Source organism: Calypte anna, chromosome 28 (assembly GCF_003957555.1).
Source record: "Calypte anna isolate BGI_N300 chromosome 28, bCalAnn1_v1.p, whole genome shotgun sequence".
Taxonomy (NCBI): Eukaryota; Metazoa; Chordata; class Aves; order Apodiformes; family Trochilidae; genus Calypte; species Calypte anna.
The window spans coordinates 5,096,731-5,118,892 of NC_044273.1; the positions used below are offsets into that span (position 1 = coordinate 5,096,731).

Consider the following 22,162-nt stretch of genomic DNA (forward strand, 5'->3'; position numbering starts at 1 on the left):
TTATGATCCTGGTCCACCCTGGGAACAAGGTTCAGCATGTACCTGAAGAGGCTCCCCAAATCCCAGGTCCTTCCCCTCCCCAGGGTTGACAACTTGCTTAAGCATTTATAATAATAATAATAATTCTAGTAATAACAACAACAACAACAACAACAAGCTCAGTTGTCATCTGACTCCTGAAGCTGCTGATTTAAAGCAAACCAAGAAATGTTGCAGAGAACAAACTGAGCTGAGAGTAAGGCTGGGGCTCCCATGGGTGAGGGGTGTCAGGGCCCTGGGTCCTCTTGGCTATGCTGGGTGGGGGTCCATACCCTGGGAGCCCCTTCCCACCCTGAGAGGGGCTGATGCCCATGTTTCCAGGACTCCCTGGGGGACAGTCACACCTCTGGTCCCATGGAGATGGCAGAGCCAAGGGCAGGGCCCTGCGTCAGCAGGGACAGGAGCTCAGTGTCCCAAAGGGGACCATGAACTCAGGGAGCCCAGAATAGCCCTGGCCTCACGGTGGACACAGCCAAGTGTGGCACCTGGGCCCCACGCTGCTATGAACAGAGGGATTCACCATCCTTGGGGTGGGAGCCTCTGCGGTGACTCCCCCTGCCCCAGCCCCACACGTCAGGGCTGGGAACTGCCTCACCCCGGGGTCCTGGCAGCCTGAGTCACTCCAGGGCTGACTTCATCTCTGGGGCTCGCAGGGCCTGAGGCCGGGGTGATGGGCAGAGCCCAGCAAGGTGCCCCAGAGCCAGGGCATGGCAGGCAAGGCCCGGCTGGGCCACCGGCTCCAGTTGCGCTGGGCTGGCAGCCGAGGTGTCCCCAGGCTGCGACGCTTGGACAGGCTGCCAAGGGCCACCAGGACACGTCCCTGAGAGCCGGGAAGCACACGGAGCCGATTGTGTGTTTCTAAGGACACGCCTGGGTGTTTACAGCCCCGCCAGTGGCACCGCCACCAGCAGCCCGGCCCAAGGACACCCCGCACCCACCACGAGCCGCCCCGGGCTGGCGGGATGGGGGTCTCTGGTGAGGGGGGTCGGTGCCTGTCTCAGTGCCGGAGGGGTGGGCATGGCCGGTCCCTCACTGCCGGCAGCAGGCGGTGGCTCACCTGAAAGCACCGGCAACCTGAGTCACCGCTTCCCACCGTGACTAAGGTTGAGCCGCTTGGCCCTGGGGGACTCTGGGGACGGGGAGGGGGAACCGGGACCCCCATCTGCCAGCCCTGTGCCTCCCCCACCGCGGCAGGGCCTGACGGGCCGGACCGGGCGGAGGTGAAGTGGTTCTGCTGCTCCCTCCTGCCCGGGTGTGCCCGGTGCGAGCCCTGCCGCTGGCCCCGCGCCCGTGGGAACGCTCCCACTCGCTGCCGGCAGCTCCGCCTGCACCGAACCCACCGGCACCACCTCCCCAGGGACACAGGAGCGCTCCCCTCCCTTCCCAGGCTGGGGGTCTGGGGAGGTCGTGGAGGAAAAGCGGCTGCAGTCCTGGGAGCGAGAGCCCCCCCCTTCCCTCCTCTCCCCAGCCCAGCCTCAGCTCTGCCCTCATCCCATGACCCCACGTCTGCCAGGGGAATGCAGAGGCTTGAGATAAAATCCCCGTTTGCCAAAGCTGTGAAATCAGCCAGGAATCCAGTCCAAAAGAAAGGGAAAAAAAAAAAAAAAAGAAAAAGAAAAAAGGGGAAAAAATGGAGAAAAAGAAAAGAAAAGCAAAGCTGCTCTCTGGGGCTGGTGGGGGATTTCCCAAAAGAAGGAGGGATGGGAATTCCCTTTCTTCGAGGGTCTGGACTTTCAAGAACGGGCCCCTCAAAAGTTCAGGGCTCCCAGCAGCACCAAGGAGCCCACCCTCTCATCGGGACACAGGCAGCAGCCGTGCCCCGTGGGAAGCGTCCCCGCGGGACCCCGGGTAAGCCCCTCTCCCCCTCCCTGTGCTGCCCCGGTGCATGTGAGCTGCCGCGGGGGCTGATCCGCAGGACCCAGGTTGGGTAAGAGGATTGCGGGAGCTGCGTGTGGCCTGCAGCGGGATTTGTGGAGGTATTTGCTCGTCGGATCGTCTCTCCTCAAGCTGCTGAGCCGTGCGGGATTTGGAGAACGCTCCCCCTGGAGACGGCAGGAGCCTCTGATGCCGCACGGCAATTATGCCCCAGCCTGACTGTAATCTTTAACGATTTATTCCCAGGGCAACACAATAAACTAAACACACAAAATCTGGGCTGCTGGGAATCCTGGGATCTCCCAGCTTGTGTCTCTGGAGGTTCGGGATACCTTCAACCATGCTGAAATCTGCACAAGCTTCCTAAAGCACCAGCTCCCGGAGTCATGGGACTGCCGGAGGGGATGAGCTTCCTCCCAGGAAGGGCACGGAGCCGTGCGGGGAGGGTGGTGACCGGGAACGGGGCTCCTCGGGGCCGTGAGGATGTAGGGAGATGCCCTGCCCTTGGGGCACGCCACGCTCTGCCAACGGACCCGCGTGGGCCTCACTCCCAGCCAGTGCCGGAGCAGCAGCCCCATGGCTGTGCCATCCCTTTGTCCCCCCCTGCAGATCCTGGCTGTGAGCCGGGGGCTGGTGGATGGGCCCTGCTCCCCGAGGAGGTGGGTCTGGGGTCCCCACCACAGCACGAGCCGTGGCAGGGGCCGGGGCCCGGCTGCCCCCTCTGCTCGCTGTGCCAGGGGCCTCACCCCACACAGCAAGGGGGGGTTGCGGCCCCCCGAGGGGCGGCTTCACGGGCCCGGGGCTCTGCAGCTCCCAGGGAGAACAATGGCGCATCCCTGCCCCAGCCCCTCTCCCAGGGACAACAATGGCAGGAGCCGGAGCCGCCTGAGCTCATCTCCCCCCTGAGAGCCCGGAGGGGGCCGTGGCGGGCGGGGGGCTGCAGGCTGTGCCACAGAGGCTCTCTCCCTGCCGCCCCCCCAGCCCCGCTCTGCTCCATGCAGATGGAAGGGCCTCGCTCCTACCCCACCGCGGCTCCGGCATCCATCTGCACCCACCCCGGGGGAGGCTTCGGGCCAGAAACTGCCACAACGTTTTGGGGCTCCGGGGAGCTCCCCCCCGGGCCCCCTTTGCTGCTGCCTGGTGGGTCGGGGACGTGCGGCCCCCTCCTCGCTGCAGCTCCAGCTGCTTTGTGTCTGGGAGTGCCAGAGCATTGTGTGCGGGACCAGACCCGGCCGAAGCAGCCTGAGGTCACCTCAGCATCCTCCCTTGCCGCACCCCCGGTCCCGCAGACCCTGTGTCGGGGAAGCAACCATTCTGTGGTTTCCTCTCCAGAGCACTTGGGACATCACCCCCCAGCACCCGGGGTACCGCTCCCCTGTTCCCCAAAATTCCTTGTGGCCGAGAGCTTGTCTTGGTGGTGAAGTAGGTGGTTGGGCAGAGGGAATCCCAGGGGGAGGGACGGCCCAGCCTCGCTATTAGACATCAGAGAGTCTCCACCGGGAGCCGCTTTAAACATCAGCTTCCCAGGAGAGCTCAGCCCAGCGGTTCCCTGCGGACGAACCGACTTTGACCCCAGTGAGAGGACACCAGGACGGGACAAGGTGTCCTGATTGTCCCCTCCCCACCGCCCGGGAGAGGGGGGTGCCCCCTCCCCTGCCCGCCCTGCCTGCAGCAGCCCCGTGAGCAGCGCCGGGCGGAGCTGGAACTTGGACCCCCAGAGGGGCAGAGCCGGGACTCCGGGTAGCCAAAACAACCCCCCGGGAGGCCGAGACGGGGAGCAGGGCGGAGAGCGAGACGAGCCGAGAGCACACCCCGGGGCGGGGGACAGAGACCCCCAGGGCAGGGTCAAGACGGGGGAGGGGAATAGGGACCCCTCCCAGGGGCAGGTGCGGGTCCTCCTGAGGCCGGTGCTGGGGCCGGTGTGAGGCCGGGGCCAGTCCAGTCCCTGCCCCCGCCAGGCTCCACCCAGGGCGGTGCGGGATAAAACTTGGGGCACCTCCCCGGCAGCTCCGCGTCAGGGCTGCACTCGGACGGGCTCCAGCGCTCGGGAGGGGACAGAACAGGATAGGACAGCTCCGTGCAGCACCTCGACTCCCTACTGCTCCCTTCTCGGCAAGTTTTTGGGGTCTTTTTCTTCCTTCCTGCCGCGAGAGGCAGCTGAGCTCCAGCCGCGCCGGAGAGCCGCGGGACCGCGCTCCGGGCTCGGTGAGTGGGACCAGGATTGGCTGCGAGCGGGTCGGGGGGGCACCGGGCAATAAGGGGGGGGGGGTCCGCGAACCGGGACTGCTCTCATTCTGTGTTCGCGGAGCGGACGAGACGGTTCCTCGGGGGGGACACATGGCGAAGACTCCCGCGCGGGGTCGCCTGTAAGATCTTTCCCACCCGCCAGGACCCTCCGTACCCCCCTGACTCGGGGCTTTTCGAGACCACAGACTGCCCTCGGCCCGGTTACCGAGGACCCCCAGCGGGGCTTGCCAGGAGTTGAGGGGTGCCCCGTTCAGCCCCCTCTGCATGCCGGGGAGCGGCCCCTCACCCCCGTTCCCCTGTGCCGAGGTCGAGGGGTTGCCGCCCAGTCAGGTTCGCTCCTGACCGGCGGGCGAGCAGCGCGGGCAGGCTCCCCGGTGCCTCGGAAAGGGCTCCCCGGATCCCGCGGGCCCCCCCGGGCGCAGGACACGCGGTGGGGCCGGCAGAGGGCGCGCGCGCTTTGCTGACTCATAGCCCCCCCCCGGATCCCCCGGGTGCCGGTACCGGGGCCCCGGGGTGTTCGTTCCACCTTCGGGGCAGCCGGTTCGGGTTAGGGGAAAGGGAGACGGCAAGAGAACTGGGGAGCGGAGTGCAGGGGGGGGGGGGGGGTCAGCCCTGCGTCCGGGCAGTTTCCCGTAGCTTTAACGGCGTCACCGGGAGAGTGACCGGGCGGGTACGTGTGACCGAGCGGGTGTGACCGGCCGTGGGTGACTCTCTGTGTGTGTATGTCCCCCCCGCCCTTTCCGCCTCACTGTCCCCGTGTCACTCGTCTCCGGGGGCTCCGGCTGCCACCCAGCCCCGGGGCCCGTCCTCTCCCGCCGCCGCGGCGTCCTCCGGTGCGGGGGCCGCTCTCCGCCCCCGCCCGTGTCCCGCATTCACCCCTCTCGCGGAGCCCAGGCCGCGCACCCCAACCCTCCCACCGGCCTCGCCGGACACGTTGTTGCCCGGCGGTACCGGTCCGGGTGCCGCTGCTGGTTCCGCTCCCCCGCCCCCCCCCCCCCGGGCCCCTTTGTTGTGCGCCCCGGGATTATGAATGGCTCCAGGCGCGGCGCGAGGGCGCGCGGGGGGCGGTGGAGGGGGCGGGGCTTGGCGGCCGCGTGGGCGGGAGGAATCCGGCCGGGCCGCCCGCCCACCGGGACACGTGGGGCGCCTGCACCCCCTCCCCATTGGCTCCCACCGCGGATGTCTGAGCGCTGAGCGCTCTCCCATTGGCCCGGACCCCCCGGAGGAGCCGGAGTGAATGAGGGCGAGGCCCCGCCCGCGGGACGTTGCTACATTGTAACTTCCCCCCCTTCCCACCCCCTTCCCCCCCCCCCCCCCGTCCCCTCTCCCGGTTCGGCGCTTCCCGGCTGAGCGCGGCGGCGGTACCGGCCGGTTCGGCGGGTCCGGCCCCAAAGAAAAAAAAAAAAGGGGGAAGCGAAGCGTCCTCCGCGCCTCCCCGCCCCTCGCCGCGGCCTCCGGGCCCGCACCCCGCCCCCAAAAACCCCGCACAGGGAGAGCGAGCGGCGGAGCGGAGAGAGCGAGAGAGCGGCGGGCAGGGCAGGCAGCAGGCAGGGCAGGCAGCGCCGCTTCCACTGCCCCCTCCTCCCGCAGGCAGCCAGAGCCGCCTCCCCGCGCCCCGCGGCTCCTCCGGAGCAGAACGGGAGATTTTTTTAATTTTAATTTTTTTAATATATATATAGATATTATTTATTTTTTTACGGGGCCGCGGAAGGCCCGGCCGGTGCCTGCCCGGCCCGGGGATCCCATAACTCCCCCTCCTCAAGCCGGCTTTTCCCGGAGGACTCGAAGCGGAGCCGGAGTTCCCGTGGGTACCGCCGAGGCGTGCGGTGGAACGGGCCCCGCTCCCTCCTTTGTCCGCTGCCTCTCCCCCCCGCCTCTCCCCCCGCGCGTTCCTGCGTCGCCCCCCGGCACCGACCACCGCTCCTCCCCGCAGGTCGGCGGATGGACCCGCAGCCCGGCGCCAGGAGCTGCAGCCGCGGGGCTCCCGCCTGCGAGGTGGTCCCGAACGAGCCCCCCATGAACCTCTACATCAACACCACCACCGGGACCCGCTATGAGCTCTCCGTGCCCCCCGAGGAGACGGTGGAGGGGCTGAAGCGGCGGCTGTCCCAGCGGCTCAAGGTGCCCAAGGAACGGCTGGCTCTGCTGCACAAAGAGAGGTAGGGCTCGGGGGGGCGGCCGGGGTCCCATCCCCCCCCCACGGCAGCGGGGCTGGGCGCGGGGGCGGCCCCCTCGCACCGGGCTCGGCACCGCACAAAGGCTCCCGCCCCCCTTCCCCCTGCCTGGCCCCATTCCTCGGCGGGTCGGGGCGGGGGGAAGCAGCCCGGGGGGCCGCGGGCGGGGGCGAGTCGGGGGCCGGGGCGGAGGGAAGGAGGGAGGGAGGCTCCGGGCCGTGGTGGGGACAGGAGCGCGGCCGCCGCCCCCTCGCTCGGCCTTTGCCGGGGCTCCTTTGTGGGCGGCGGGGCCCGGCAATGCCCCGCGGGGACCCGGCCCTTTGTTCTGGGCTCAACTTCGGCGGCGGCGCGGCCCGGCCCCCTACACCCCCCCGCCTCGAGCCCCTAGCGCTGGGAGGGCCGGAGGTGGGGGGGTTCCTTTGTCTGCCAAAGGCCCGGGCCGAGGGTCTTCGCAGCTTCCCTCCCAGACCGCCCCCCCCGAGGTGGAGCAGGGGCCAAGTGGGGCCGGGCTGCCCCGCGCCTGCTCAGCCCTGGCCGGGAGCAACTTAGAGATCTCTAGATGGGAGAAGGAAAGGGGGGGCACATACTCCTGTGCCACTTCCCCAACCCCGCTCTGGTCGCAGCTTCTTCCCCTCCCTCCCCCCTCCGTGGGCAGGCTTCCTGTGCCACGAACCCCCGCGGCCGCCCCATCCCCTGCCAGCTTCCTCGCTGGCTCCTCAGCACCCATTAGCCCTGCCCCGGGCCCCGTTTGCACCCAGCAAAGGAGTGGGGGCATCCTTAGTACCCTCTGTGTCCCCCCCGGGTTGCAGGGGGCAGATGGGGGAGATGTAGATGAGCAGCGAGGGGCTGGGTCCCTCTCCTGTCTCTCAGGGTCCGAACGCTTGGGGTGGGGGTGTTGGAGGGGGGCTGGGTCCCCTGGGACCAGGCTGGAAGCAGGGAACCCCTCGCCTGCCCAGCCGGTGCTGACCTCTCTTTTGTTTCCTTTTCCCCCCCCAGCCGACTCAGCTCTGGGAAACTGCAGGACCTGGGGGTCGTGGAAGGCAGCAAGCTGACGCTGGTGCCCACTGTGGAGGCCGGTTTGATGGTGAGCGGCCTTTTCCTGCTGCTCCTTTCTTCCCTCCCACTCGTCGCCATCTATTATTAAAGCCCCGGGGGGGGATGTGCTGGCAGCCCCGGGCTCGGCTGCCCCAGCCCTCGCTGAGGAGGCAGCGCCGGGCTGGGCACGGCAGCGGGTTTAATATTTCACTGCTTTCTCAGGGCTTGTGTAGAAATAGTGGAAGTGACATGTCATCCCTCCCCTCCTGCCACACGCCCCCTCCTTCTCTGCATTTGTAATGTTAATCCCCCCCTCCCTCCTCTCTCTTTTTTTTTCTTCTTTTTTTTTTTTTTCCAGTCCCAGGCGTCCAGGCCAGAACAGTCGGTGATGCAAGCTCTGGAAAGCTTAACTGAAACTCAGGTAGGTGAGAAGCTCGACGTCGGGGCAGGGATGGAGACAAAGGAGGGTCGGGGGGGTCGGGGTGGGCCAAGGGACTGCTGTGACCTCTTTCCCCTCCCGAATGGCTTCGTCGTTCAGTGGTTTCACCTTCAGCAGAGGTTGGGAGCGCTGAGGGTGGTGCCCGGGGCAGGCACCGTCATCCTGTGCAGCGCTGAGCTCAGGGAGGTCCCACGCCGCAGCCCAAACACGCCGGGGAGGGCAGAGGCGCTGGGAGGTGAAGTGACTCACCCAAGGTCACGCAGCAGGTCGGTGGCAAAGCCCAAGGGGTGCAACACCCCCCCTGCCACCGCCCTCCCCACCCCAGGTACCTGGGGGGGGGGCTGCATGGAGGCTTCTGGGAGGGTTTGTCCCCCTCTCCTTGGTGCCGTCCTTGGGGACGGGGTCTGTGCCACCGTGTGCTGGCGGTTGCAGGCGGTGGCCTTGGGCTGGGGTGCTGGGTGCCGAGGAGTGGGTGCGGGTGGGGGCCGTGTTTAGCAGAGCTGTGAATTTTGTTGGGGCGGCCTCCAGTGCGGGAGGTGTCACCCATTGAGGGTGAGGGTGGGGGGGTGGAATGTTCCCAGGGCTGGGGGGGCCACCACGAGTGCGCGCGCAGCCGCCGGCTGCCAAGGTGGAATTTACCCCCAGCCGTGCAGGCCCTGGCTCCTTTGTTTTCAGTCTCTTTTATTATTGTTGGTAGATTCTTGCCTTCCCTTCCGGCCAATGCCGCAGATAATTTTTTAAAGGTTGGTTGGGGTTGGTTGGCTGGGGTTTTTGGGGGGTTGTTTTTGTTGTTGTTTTTTACCTGCCTCGCTGAATTTAGGGTGGAGGGTGGGGCTGAGCCCCATGCTGTGCTACAGCTCCCCTGGGGGGGCTTGGTGGAGTCATGGCTGCACCCCCCATGGGGACATGGTGAGGGCCAGGACTGTCCTGGGGTGGGGACCTGTGCTGACCCACAGTGCCCTTGGCTGCCTGGGGTGACCTTGACTTTCAGCAGCTGGTTTAACCCTGTGTGGGCCAAGGGGGGGTGAGCTTGGGGCAGGAGTCTTGTGCAAGGGCCTGGCTCCTGCCTCTGTCCACCGGGGTCTGTGGGGAGCCCGGTTTGCTCAGAGTGCTGCAGAGCTGTGAGAGGGGGCTGGCTCTGGCAGCCCAACCTTGAGGGTCCTGGTGCATGTCCTGGTCTCAGAGCTGCAGCCATTTCTGGTGGGGCTGTGCAGCTCCCCCCTCGGGTGGGCAGTGAGGTGGGATGCACTGGGGAGCTGCCCTGAGCCAAGGGCTTTGGGGTATCCATGCATCGGGGGGGGGGGAGCACCTACTACCACCTTGTGTGTCCTGGTGAGCGGGTGGTCCCTCCCAGCCAAGCCTGGCAGGGTGGGAGGGCTGGTGTGGGGGCTGCGGTTTGGTGGCCCACCGTGGGGGGGGGAGGGATGTGTGTGTCTCTGCCAGGTGGGGGTCTGGGGTCTGACATCCCTGGCAGGTTGAGCAGTGCTGGCTCCGCACCTCTCTGCCCACTGCAGGATCCTGCCGAGTCGGTGATTCAGGAAGCCGGGGCTGTGCAGGAGGAACCGCCAGCACCTGGGGGGGCGGAGGGGGGGCAGGAAACCACTCCTCTCATTCATGCTTTGCTCGGCTCTGCCTGCGTCACGCATCCTCCGGCAGCGCAGGCAGAGCTGCGCCGGCTTCCTCTGGGGGCGGCGGGGGGCCGGGGCGCTGCCACCCCCTCCCCGCCCTGGGGAAGGGGCTGCCGGGCAGGCGGTGACAGTGGGCAGGAGGTGACAGGAAGGGTTCACCGCGTTTCCTTCCTTCCTCCGGGCACGCTCTGTTCCTGCCCTCACTTTCCAGGGAGCTTTGTCCCCTCGGCAGCTTCTGGATGGGCACCGGGTCCTGCAGCCACGTTTATTTCCCCCCCTCCCCATCCCTCTGCCCCACGGCAGAGCCCGGGGTTGGGACACACACACACATCCAGCTGGGCTCTGCCAGGGCCAGAGGAATGTGGCTGGGGGGCCTGGCCCTCTGTCCTCCTTGGCATAGGAACCCCCCCAGCTCTAGAGCCGTGGGACCCAGCTGTCGGCTGCAGCTGCTCCCGGCTGGAGAGCTGCGGGATGGGGGGGACATTTCCTTCATCCTCCCTCCTTTCTTGTCCTTGCTCTCCGCTGCCTTTTCCCCTCCGGATTTGCCAGGAACTGCAGCGGGATGGCTGCTCTGCGTGGTGGTGGTGGGGGGACTGCCCCTCCCTGGCAGCCCAGGGCCGGGGGGGCCCGGGGGTGTGTGGGGCTGGGGGCCGGGGTGACGCGGGGCAGGAATGCGGCGTTCTCTGAGTCATCCGTGGTTCTGAGGAGCAGCCGGGAGACACTTGCCCCATCTCTGCGGGCCCCTAGCCCAGTGCTGAACCCATTCCCAGGGCTTGGCAGGGGCCTGCGGGACCCCTGGGTGCGGGGGAGCTGGGGGGCCCGCAGTTCCCAGCCCCCTTCCCCCTCCACCCCCCCTCCTCCCTGGGTCTGTCCCGGTCCCTGTGGTGGAGCTGACTGGGAGGGACAGGGTCCTCCCTGGGCGGCCGTGGGCGGCCGAGCAGGCGGCTGGGTGGGACGTGTTTGCATTGGAGCGCCCTGGTTTCGCCGGGGGGGGGGGTTGGCATCGGTGTGGGGGCGGGTGCTGGGAGCCCCAGAGCCGCGGTCTCGCCGGGCCGGCCGCCCTGCCCTGCCTGGGGCACCGCGGGGGCTGAGCCAGCTCAGAGCCACAGCTGAGCCCCAGGCTGGCTGGGGGGGTGGCGGTGGGGACCCCCGTGCTTGGGGAAGGAGGGGGTATTATTGGTGCTGCTGGGAAGCACCCAGCACTGTGGGTTTGGGGTGCTCTGGTTTCTCCAGAGCGGGGGGTCAGGCAGGGCGCAGGCAGGTGTGAGTCAGATGGAGTAGCAAGGAGGCCTCGGGTGCTGGCTGACGTCAAGGGGCTCTGGGGGGTGTTTGGGGGGGGCTCCCCCAGGTGGTTGGGGTGCCAAGGTTGGTGGTGGGTGGCCAGAGCTCTGGTCTGGGTGTTCTTGCGTGTGGGGCAGGGCTGGGAAGGCTCTGATAGACCCTTCCCAAAATAGTCTCAGCACCTCAGCTGGGAGAGTGGAAGGTGGGTTGGGAGTCTCTGAGGTTCTGTGCCCCATGGGTAACGTCCCCCCTGTGCTGGGTCTGAGAGCCACAACAGAACCAGGGTGGCCTGGTGGCCACTGGCTGCTTCCCCGGAGGTCTCTTTGCCGGAGCTGTGCTGTGATGCTGTTGTGGCTGGAGCTGGGGAGGGTCGTGACCGAGCGGTGGGGATGAGGTGATGCTTTTGTGGGGCCAGTAGGATGCTTGGGGGGGGGAGGAGGCACACACAGAGCTGCTGGCCAGGCACGTGTCCATCCCCAGCTGCTGTGGGCAGGGAAACCGAGGCAGCGTCAGAGCCACGGGGCAGGATGGGGGCTGGGGTGATGCTTTCCTGTGGCCAGGTGCTGTGTGCGTGCACACGCGTGTGCCCATGTGCACGCCTGCTCCCTCCCTTCCCCCCCCCCCACCCCCCTGGCTCTGTAACCCCCGTGTCCAGAGCTGCAGTGTCTCCTTCACGCCCACCCCTTCCTCTGCAGCCCCCGCCTGACACGCTCGGGGCTTTGCTGATGGTATTTTTAAAGCTGCTTTTCCCACGGCTTCTCAGAACCGGCCCCCGCTGGAGCGGGGCGCGGGGGAGCCGGGACGGGGAGGGGGGGGAAGGAGGAGGAGGAGGAGGAGGCCAAGCTCTGCAGAGGTGCTGGCCCTTGGCTGGAGGAGAAGATGGGGGGGCCATGGGGGTGATTTGGGGATGCAGCGCTCTGGGTCCCTTCACCTCGTGGTGCTGTGGGTGACAGCTGCTCCCCGAGGGTGCCGCTGGGGGTGTGGGTGGGTGACGTCTGTCGGGAGCCGCACGTGACGGCCGGGGAAGCCAGTGCCTGCCGTGCCCTGGAATAGCTCGGCCCAGGGGGTGGCACTGGCGTCATCCCCCCTTTAGCTGAGACCCCCTCCCCTGCCCACAGCCCTTTGGCCAGCCGGGCTTGGGGGGGGTTAGAGGCACGACCCCCCCCTCCCCTGGCAGCACAGCCAAAGGCACAGCGGGAGGGCTCGGGGGGGGGGGGAGGATGCTGAGCAGAGCTGGGGGGGGGTTGGGCTCCTTCGTTGCCTGGCACAGACTTCAAGTGATTTATGCATCCTGGGGGGCTGCGTGGTGGGGTGGGGGGAGGGAGGGGAGCAGGTGTTGGGGACTGGGGGGGACACCCCCTCCCTACAGCCCGGGCAGGGTCAGGCCCCTGCTCTTGTCTGCGCGCTGCAGCTGCTCCATCACCTGCCTGTGATGGAGGCCTCAGGGGTGGGCTGGGGCAAATCCTGCCTGCAGAGCTGCTCCCCCAGGCCTCCCCCCTGCCCCCCAGGCTGCTTTTGGGGAGGGGAGGGGGGGCAGGTAGGCTGTGTTCCCCTGCCTGATAGCTGCAAAGCACAGCAAGGACCCAGTGTGTCCTTGTCTGCCCCCTCCCATCCTCCTGGCAAAGAGCTTGCTGAGAGGGGGGGACACACAGTCCCCCTGCACCCCCCTGTGCTGGTGCTGGGCTGTCAGGGAGGGGGGGAGTGGTGCTGGCCCCGGGGGTGGGTGTGCAGCTGCAGCAGCCCCTGCCTGGCCCTGCCCGTCGGGCACCGGCTGCGGCGGGTTCAGCGACAGGCACGGCATGGTCTGGCACAGCACAGCTCCACTGCTTTGTGCTGGGAGATAAAGGGCGGGGAGGGCAGGAGGGAGAAAATTCCCCCCTGGCGCTGTCAGCTGATGGAGCTGGCACTGGGCTGGGGTTGTGTGGGGACGATGGCCGGGCTGGCCTGCCAGGCTGGTGTGGACAAGGCCCTGGCAAAGGGCTGCGGGGATGGGCTGGCTCCTTTGGCACCCCCCTGACCTGGTCCTACTGCCCCGTGGCTCCAATGGGACCTGGAGGGTCAGCACCCATCCCCTGCTGGCACCTGGGGGCAGGGAGGGGTCTGTGTGGTGGTCTCGCTGTGTGTCAGGGCTGACAGGGGTGTCCTTCTCTCCCCAGGTCAATGACTTCTTGTCGGGACGGTCCCCCCTGACCCTGGCCCTGCGTGTGGGTGACCATATGATGTTCGTGCAGCTCCAGCTGGCAGCTCAGCAGAGCAGTGGGCAGCTCCAGCACCGACACGTCATCGCCAGCCGAGGCGAGGCGGGGGCCACCGCCAGCCCCCACTGCCGGACACTGCACGGCGGCACCGGCTCCGGCTTCACCCGCATCCCCGTGGTGCCAACGTGCCAGCAGAGCCCGGCCCCCAGCCCCACGCCCTCCGCACCGGCCCCCCCCATGTACTGTAACGCCCCCCACTCTGCTCCCGTCACCACCGGGATGTTCCGCTCGCACGGGGCCGGGACGCCGACGGTGAACAGCAGCGTCGTCTCCTCCTGCTCAGAGGTGAGTGGGGTCTGGGGGGGTCCCGGTGCCTTTGGGGGGCAGAGGAGGAAAGCTGCGTTCTTCCTGGCCCTGCTGTGATGATGCCCTTCCTTGCCTCAGTTTCCCTACGTGTGGGACAAGGGTGTTCCCCGTGCCTGGTTTGCAGAGTGCTCCAGGGAGGGGCTCGGGGTCAGGGTGTATTCCAGGCTCTGCCCATATTTTGTCCCTGTGGCCGGGCAGAGGCTGCCTGCCAGTGCTTCCTGCTGTCCTTTGCCTCTTGCACAGCACAGCTGATCCGGGGGGGGGGGTTGACTGCCAGGACCCCTGGGGCTGGGGACACCAGTGCAGAGGGAAGTGGGACAGCCGCAGTCCCTTGAGTCCCGGTAAAACGGGCTCCTGGTGCCTGCTCTCTGCCTGGGGCTGCTGTGGGGTCCTCCTGGTGTGACCTGGGGGGTGAGGGGCTGGAATATGGGGCTTTGCCCTCCCTCCTGGTGTCCCCTGCCCTGAGGCTGACTCCTATCTCTCCCCCATACCCAGGTGGACTGTGGCACCCGCAGCGGCAGCGCCCCGGGCAGCGGCTCTGCCCCCACCGCCCGGTCCCGCAAACCCGGGGCCGTCATCGAGAGCTTCGTCAACCACGCGCCTGGGGTCTTCTCAGGGACCTTCTCCGGTAGGTGATGCTGAGACCCTGTCTGGGGGGGTGTCCATGGCAGAGGGGATGGGCTGGGGGTGGTGGTCATGGGGCTGTGGGAAAGCCGCTCACCTCCCCCACCTCTCGCCCCCTCCCCAGGCACTTTGCACCCCAACTGCCAGGACAGCAGCGGGCGGCCGCGGCGGGACATCGGCACCATCCTGCAGATCCTGAACGACCTCCTCAGCGCCACGCGACACTACCAGGGCATGCCCCAGTCCCTGACACAGCTCCGCTGCCAGACGCAGTTCTCTTCCTCCTCCTCCTCTTCCTCCTCCTCGCCACCCGCCTCCCCGGACCTCGCCACCAAAACTACCTCAGAGCCACTGCCGGCGGCTGCGGCCTCCCCGCCCCTGCACCCCGTTGTCCAGTGCCAAAGCCAGATCCGGATGTGCAAGCCCAGTGGTGAGTTTGGCGTGGGAGGAGGGGGTTAATGGGTGCCCAGAGGGGTGGGCCAGGCCACCGTGTGCCATTTCTGTGCCCAGCACCGAGGTGGCAGCATGCCTGGGTTTGGGTTTGTCACCTCTGGTGTCCTTGGTCTGAACCATCCCAACTCAGGGAGCAGAGAGGGGCCAGGAAGTCCCTGAAGCTTCCCCCCCGCCCCAGCCAGAGCTGAGCCCCCATCTCCTTTGCATCAGATCTCTCCCCACAGAGCCTGATGTCACTGTCACCCTTTGGTGCTGCCCTGCTTTGTAATGTGGGGGCTGCAGTGTCCCCATCTTTGTCCCCATCTGTCCCTGCAGCCCTGGGAGCTCTGGGCCTGTCCCTGCACTTGAGCAGAGCTTTTAATTTTTGGGGGGGGAGGAGGGGGGCTTGCACTGGCTCTTTGCCTGTCTCCCCATTCCCAAACTCACTGCCCCAGGCTGGGTGCTAAGGTGGGTTTGTCTGGGGTGCAGCAGGAGGCTCCCATGCCCCCCCAGGCGGTTGTGGGGTGCACACCTGCTCACCCCGAGGCCGGAAGGCGCCCGGAGGCTCCCACCCTCCCTGACCCCCCCTTGCCATTTGCTTAGAGATAAGAAGTGAAACCTCCAGTGCCAGCCGAGGGGGGGGACTCACCCTCCCCACAGGGTTTTCTCTTCCTTCTCTCCCAGCAAGTGGGGTCCAGCCTCCCCCCCCAGGGTGGCTCCACGCCAGCTCCCACCCTCAGTGGTGTGGTCGGGGTCCCAATGTGGCCAACCTCACCCTGGGGCTTCCAACACACCTCCCCAGGTGTATTGGAGGGGTGAAGCCTGCATAACCCCCCTGGTGTGAAACACACCCCCCCCCAGTATCTCTGCCAGGCTCATCCTGCTCACCCTGTGACCCCTTGGTGTGGTTTTGTGCTGCTGTGAAATTTCCGCGGGGGGGGGGGTCTGTGTGTCTGTGTGTCCCAGGTGCAGGAAAAGGCAGTGGGGTGGGGGCTGCATTCCCCTCCTTGGATGCAAGGGAAGGGCAGGAGGTGGGGGCTGCATCCCCCCCCCGGGTGTAAGGGAAGGGCAGGAGGTGGGGGCTGCATCCCCCCCCCGGGTGTAAGGGAAGGTCAGGGGGTGTCTGCAGCCACGCTGGGGTGTGGGGGGCTGCGTGTACCCCCCAGGTGTGGGGTGCAGCCTCAGAGGAGTCAGAGCACAGGATGCTTCGAGTGTGAGATACAGGGGAGAGGGGGGCGGTCGGGCTGTATTCCTCCCCACCCTCCTTGCGTTCAAGGGAAGCGCAGCCCCCCCTGACCCCTCCCCCGGCTTTGTCCCGGCAGGGGATCGCTTGCGGCAGACGGAGAACCGGGCAACGCGCTGCAAGGTGGAGCGGCTGCAGCTGCTGATGCAGCAGAAGCGGCTGCGGAGGAAGGCTCGGAGGGACGCCCGGGCCCCCTACCCCTGGCTGCCCGGCCGCAAGCCCGGCCGCACCAACAGCAACAGCAGCGTCTCCTCCAGCGAGGGCAGCCTGGACCTGGACTTCGAGGACTCGGTCTGGAAGCCGGAGGTCAAGGCGGACATGAAATCCGAGTTTGTTGTAGCATAGAAGACGGTGCCCTGGGGGGAGGGCCCCGGGGCCGTGGACTCTGCCGGGGTTTTGTTTTGTTTTTAATTTTTGTTTTTTGGTTTCGTTTCTTTTTTTGTTTGTTTTTTTTCGGGGGGGGTCCCCGCTCCCACCACCCCGGCTGCCGGTGATGTCATTTCTGTTGTCATGGGCCAGATCTCCTCTAGATTTGCCATCTCCTGTGACCTGACGCCTCGGAGCTGCCCCTGCCCGTGCTAGGGGAAGCGTTTCATGGGGGGGGGGGAGGGGGGAGGGATTGGGGGGTGGCCAGGGCAGCTTCACCCCCCCGGCTGGGTTGGGTTTGGGGAGCAGGCAGGAGCTGCCAGCCCCCTCCCCAGCCAGGAGCAGGAGGTCCTGGCACTGGGGGGGTCCCTGGGGGATATCGAAGCTGCTGCTTTGCTGTGAAGAGGGGTGCAGCAGGGTGGGCTGTAGCCCCCCAGCGCCCCCCCCAGCACGGGCAGGAGGAGATAAAAGTCTCTTTCGGAGGTGCTGGGGCCCCCCTGGGTTTGGGGGCCGTTTGTTTTCCTTCCCTTCTATATGTAGCATTTGCTCAGCTGCGGGGCTGGGACCCCCCCCCAGGTGTTTGGGGGGGACACGTATGCCTGGGTGCCACCGGCCCCGCTGCCGCAGCCAGGGTTGGGGGGAGGGGGGGAGGGGGGCTTTGTTTTGGGGTGGGTTTTAATTTTTGGTTTCGGAGGGAAAAGAAATGGCACCTTCCCTCCACGGCAGAGCCCGAACTTCCGAGTCGCTGGACTCCTTCCTACCTGCCTCTTGGCTGGTTGGATTTTCTTTTTTAACTTAAAGGAGAAGAAAACAAACAAACGAAAAGATTAAAAACAAAAAAAATGAATAAATAAAACCCAGTACTCGGTCATGGCTGTCTGCGAGCCGTGGGGCTAATATTTATAGACATTAATTACCCGACTGAGCCAATACTGACATAGTCTTGCATAGGCCGTAGAAATCCTTCTTCTTGTCCGACTTTGATTTTTTTTTTTTTTTTTTTTTTTTAATTTTTTATTTTAATTTTTTTTCTTTCGTCAGGAGATCTGTGCAAATAGAGAACCCATGTGATGTGTTTTTTGTCTGTAAAAGTCTTTTGTGTGTTTCGGGGAGGGGAGGGCGGGGGGGGAGAGCGAGGCTTTCGGTCTTTAATATTTTATTTTTTATTTTTGAAATAAATTTGGGCAGTCTGGATGCAACCGTGCCTGCTCTTGCTGTCAGGGTCAGGGGGTTGGGAGTGGAGTTGCACAGGGGGGTTCAGCACTGCACACACAGGTGCACATGTGTGTGCCCAGCCACGTGCACTCACTCAAAGAGGAGAAAGAGCCCAAAAATGTGGGGAGGGGGGTGCTGGGGGTCTCTGCACCCATCCACAAGGCTGTGCTGGTGTTCCCAGCCCTGGCCAGACCCCAGCTGGGTCAGCCTGGTTCTGTCCCACTGGCCGTGGCAACGAGCTCTGCTGGTGCTGCGGGGAGCTGGGCCGGTTCCACCAGCCCCACTGGCCACTCCTGCGTCATGGCAGGTGGCCACGGGCCGGGGTGGAGGGAGGGGGCTGTTGGCCATGAACCTGTTGCCACCCTGACGCCCTCGTTCAGTCCCCAGGGCTCTGTTGTGCCTCAGTTTCCCCAGCTGCAGCCTTGTCTCCCGATGGCTTTTGTCCACCCCAGGTGGAAGGTGAGGGGTGGCCGTGGGGATGTATGTCACTGTCATCCCACCCATCTGTCCCCTTTCCCCCTGGGATCCCCGAGAAGAACCTGGGGGGGCTGGCAGGGCTGGGGATGTTGGTGTCTGCCTGGTGTCACAGCTGGGGACAGTGGGTGGGAGCAGCTCTTGTGCTCTGTGTCTGACCCAGGGACACGGTGACCATCTCCATCCCCAGGTCCCCAGCACACCTGGGGGGCTGTGTTTTAGGGAGGGAGTAGGGACATCTCCAGCTCTGTCTCTGTACATGTCCCTCCCTGTCCCTGCACCCCAGGGACTCTTGGGGACCCTGGCACCCCAGAATTGCCCAACTGGGACCAGTGGCTCTTCCCACTGGGGAACACACGAGGAGCACCAGGGGGGGCCTCACTGGACCCCGAATCCCTGGGGACAGCGAGCACTGGAGGAAGCTGGGGCTGGGAGAGGAAGTGGCTCAGGTTCCTGCGGTGACACGAGCGGTGACATGAGCAGTGACATGTGTGGCACCGGGCGCCCCACTGCCAGCGCCCCGCTTTGACGTCATTTCGGGTAGAGAGAGCCCTGGGCCACCCCCCCGACACCCCCGGCCCCTGCTGCTCACACCAAATTTGGCAAAGGGAAGAGGAGCCACTGGCTGCACCCGAGGCCTTTTAAGGCAAAGGCTGCCTGGGGGATGGGGGGGGGACAGGCAGGGGCACACGCGTGTGGCCGCGGTCACGCCTGGCTGCTCCGTGTGCACACGCGTGTGAGCAGAGGAACAAACCCAAACAGACACGTGGGGGGGACTCTGGGACACCCCAGCCCCCCCGACCCAGCTTGAGGGTCCCAATGTCTGCTCCCACTCCTCGGCCTCTGGGTTTGGGAGGTCCCAAGGGACAGACAGGACAGGTCCCGGGGTGCGTGGCAGAGCGTTGCACAGCACAGTGTGACACGACGTGGTGTGGCATTGCGTGGCAGAGCGTGGCAGAGTGTGGCACGGCTCAGCATGGCCTGGCACAGGGCTGGGCACAGCCGGCTGTGGTGTGGGTGCCCGCGGGAGGTGTCTGCGGAGCGGCGGGAGGCAAGCTGGGACACGGGGAGCAGCATCGCATCACCCCGCGCCACCGCGGTGACATCACCGTGCCCGGGGCCCCCAGATGCCCCTGATAAAGGGTGGGGGTCGCGGGCAGAGGGGCAAGCTGCACTCATAACCCAGCCCAGGCACTTCACACCCCCTTGTAACCCCCCCCCCCACTCTCCTCCACGCTGCCCCCAGCCAACCCTCCCCCCCCAGCTCTCCTCCGTGAACCCCCCCGGGCTGGGCTGCACTCATCCCAGTCCTCCCAGTATGGGGCAATCTGGCAGCACCAGCGTCGTGCCTGTGGTGTGGTGCCTGCCGGGGGGACAGCATGGGTGTCACCCCTGGGGACCTGTCTGTGCTGGCGGGGGGGGCTTCTAGGGGGTGCAAAGGGGGTGCTGGGGGGAGGCACCGGGGGGTTGTGCACACAGGGATGTGCACATGGATGAGCAAGCACACACTCCCAGCTCACACACCCCCTGGAGTCACCACTGTGACCCAGCCTTTGGTGAGTGGGTGCCCCCCCCCAGCACCCATGAGCACCACAAACACCCGGAAACACCCGGAAACACCCAGTGTGGCCTTGGCCATGGGCCTGGGGCAACCATTTGCCACCAGTGGTGCAGCCCTGCCATGGCTGTGTGTACTGGTAGGGGAGTACTGGCGACCCCCGGGGCCCCCCTCCATCCCTGGCCGGCGGGTGCGGGTGCGTCACAGCGGGTGCCCCCCCCACCCCGCAGCGGAGGGTGCGCCAGGAAACACCCAGGGCGGGGGGGCGGGGGCCGGCGGCTCTCACGGCCCTCCCGGCACACCCGTGGGCTCGGTGCACACCCAGGGCGCCAGCCACGGCTGGGGGGGGGCTGCACACCCGGACCCTCCCACACCTGGATGCTTGCACACCTGAATCATTGCACACCCGGCCCTTGCACACCCACTCGATGCACCCTACAAACCTCCCACCCTTGCAAGCACAGCCTGGCCTCACCACGGCTTCTGCACCATACCCCCTGCCTGCAAACACGCGTGTGCACATGCGTGTGCATGCACACACACCTCCCACCAAGCACAGCAGCACGCCCACGAGTGTTCGGCGTTTCCCAGACCTGTGCCCCCCACGGCACCGGGACCCCCGTGGCGGTCACCTGTTGCTCTCCAGGTCTCAGTCCCTTCCCAGCGGGGAGGTTGTTCCCAGCTGAGATGGAACCCCCAGACTCGCAGATCCCCCCCGTGACACCCCCCACTCGCTGGGGCACCCGGCGCTGCCTGCAGCCGGTGCTGGCACAGCTCTGCCAGACGCCGGGTGGGCGACGCTGCCAGCGCGTCCCTGGCAGGAGCCGGGAACACGGAGTCTGTCGCAGCCGGGTCCCACCACGGGGGCTGCGGGCGGCATCCCCCGGCCCGACCCCGGAGACACCCACCAGGGGTGAGGCACCCGTGGGTGCGCCCCGAGGCATGTGTGGGGTGCGGGAGCCCCTCTCCCCCTCCCGAGAGGGCTCAGCCCCCCGATCCGGGCCCCGGTGCTGCCGTGGGGCTGGGCTGCGGGCAGGCGTGGGGCGCGGGGGCGGTGAAGGGGGGGGCCGGGCCGGGCGCTGCCGGCGCAGGGACAGATCCTGGAATTAAAAACATTCCAGGAACTGACTTTGAACCAGATAAAATAACAAGAGCCGCAAGGAATGTCTCACCCCACCCCCCGGCCGGCCGCGGCCTCGGCCGGCCCAGCCCCACATCGCCCCCCTCGCCCCACAGCGCTTCCTGAAACCACCCGCTGCCCCACACGGGTCCTTGCACACGCGTGTGCACGCAGGGCGTGAATCCAATGTGCACACATGTGCGTGCAGTCGGTGTGTGCAGCCCGGCCGCGGTGCTGGCACATGAGGGGGGGGTCCCGGGGGGTCCCCCGGGGTTGTGTGCAGGGCACCCGTTGTGAGCGAGGGGCCGGGTGTCCCCTGGACGTGTGCACCCCATGTGCAAGCAGCGTGTGTGACCGTGGCTGTGCGTGCGTGGCCCGGGGGGAGGTTGTGCACACCAGCTCCCCCTGTCCTGTATCCCCAGACCCTCCGCAGTGCAGAGGGTCCCCCCGTGTGCTGTCCCCTCCCACCCCAGCCTGGCCCATGGCCCGTGGCCAGTAGCAGCCCTGCGTTCCTGGGCGGTGATATCACGGGGGGGCCACAGGGCCAGGGGCACATCGCCCAGCCGACCTCTCCCCCTCCCCGAGGAGGAGGAACCCCCCCACCCGAGCAGGTCTGGGGTCTCAGCAGGGACAGAGCGGCAGCAGAAGCCTCGCCCACTCCTGTGTCCCCCAGTGCCATACTGGGAACCGGCACTGGTCACACTGGGAGTGCAAGTTTGGCTTCATGACCTTGCCCCCAAATCTCCTCCCCCCTTCATGGAGACCCCCCCTCAAAAAGCATCTCTCAGCTGGAGGTGTGGTGGGAGGGGGCATGGGCTCAGCCCCCCCCGGGTTGGGTTCTACAGGGGGCGGTGCTGAAATGCCCCTGGGGCTCGGTGCGGGGTGGCTTCCCGTGTCACCCCAACCTCGCGGCCAGCGCCGTGGGGGGCCCGGCAGAGGGGGAGGTGGGCTCAGGGCCGGCACACGGTGGTCCCCAGGGCTGCCGGGGACACGGGGGGGTTGCCGAGGAGCAGAGCCGGTGCGTCACCGTGTTTACGAGGACCTCGAGGAGCTCCGGTGACGTCCGCGCTGGCCCTGCCAGCCGGGGCTCTGCCAGGTGGCACCGTGCCACCGCCGCCGCGCTGCCCCCCCGGCCACCGCTGAGATTCTGGGGGCTGGCGTGGGGCCACTTGGCCCCTGGTGGCACGGGGAGCATGGAACAGGGTGTCCCCCCCCGCTGCTGCCGTGCCGAGGAGCAGATGGGGTGTGCGTGGCTCTATATATAGCGCTGGGACCCACAGGTAGGGATGCGTCAGCTCCGTGACGCAGCCCCGGCGAGCAGGCGACGTTCGGTGGCACACCCCCACAGCGGCTCCCGGGGGGGCACGGTGGTCCCCCACTGACCTCCCCGTCCCCCTCATCCTTTGGGAGCAGCCGGGAGCTGGGGACACGCAGTGCCACACGGCTGGTGGCAGCTGGAGGATGCTCAGCCCTGGGATGTGCTGCACAATGGTGGGTGGTGGGTGGCACACACCTGCACCTGGCGTGTGTGTGTGCGTGTGTGTGCGTGTGTGTGCGTGTGTGTGCGTGTGTGCACACGGGCCCTGAGAGCACGTGGCTTCTCTGCACAGTCCCTGTGTGTGTGTCCCTGCGTGTGCCCACGCGTGTCCCCCTGCACACACCTGCAGCTGTGCTGCCTCTGTCTCTGCGTGTGCTGCTGCATGTGTGTCCCCACACGTGTCCGTGCTGCATGTGTGTCCCTACATGTGTTACTCCATGCGTGTGTTCCCGTGTGTGGTTCCCGTACTGCATGGATCCTGTACGGCATGGAACCACACGCGTGGCCACGTTGCGGGTGTCCCCGCATGT

At 66.7% G+C, this 22,162-nt stretch overlaps 1 protein-coding gene across 2 annotated transcripts; it reads left to right on the forward strand.

The window, feature by feature from the left end:
* The first annotated feature begins 3,918 nt into the window (after positions 1 to 3,918).
* MIDN (midnolin) lies at positions 3,919 to 16,203 on the forward strand. Of its 2 annotated transcripts, none has more exons than XM_030466259.1 (8): positions 3,919 to 4,119; positions 6,095 to 6,320; positions 7,332 to 7,419; positions 7,729 to 7,791; positions 12,875 to 13,261; positions 13,778 to 13,910; positions 14,031 to 14,336; positions 15,661 to 16,203. In XM_030466259.1, exons 2-8 carry the CDS (start codon positions 6,103 to 6,105, stop codon positions 15,924 to 15,926), a joined length of 1,461 nt encoding a protein of 486 aa, XP_030322119.1. In that variant the 5' UTR covers positions 3,919 to 4,119; positions 6,095 to 6,102; the 3' UTR covers positions 15,927 to 16,203. The 2 variants fall into 2 exon arrangements, with proteins under 2 accessions (XP_030322119.1, XP_030322120.1); XM_030466260.1 differs by lacking the exon at positions 3,919 to 4,119 and adding an exon at positions 5,868 to 5,965.
* The last annotated feature ends 5,959 nt before the right edge of the window (positions 16,204 to 22,162 follow it).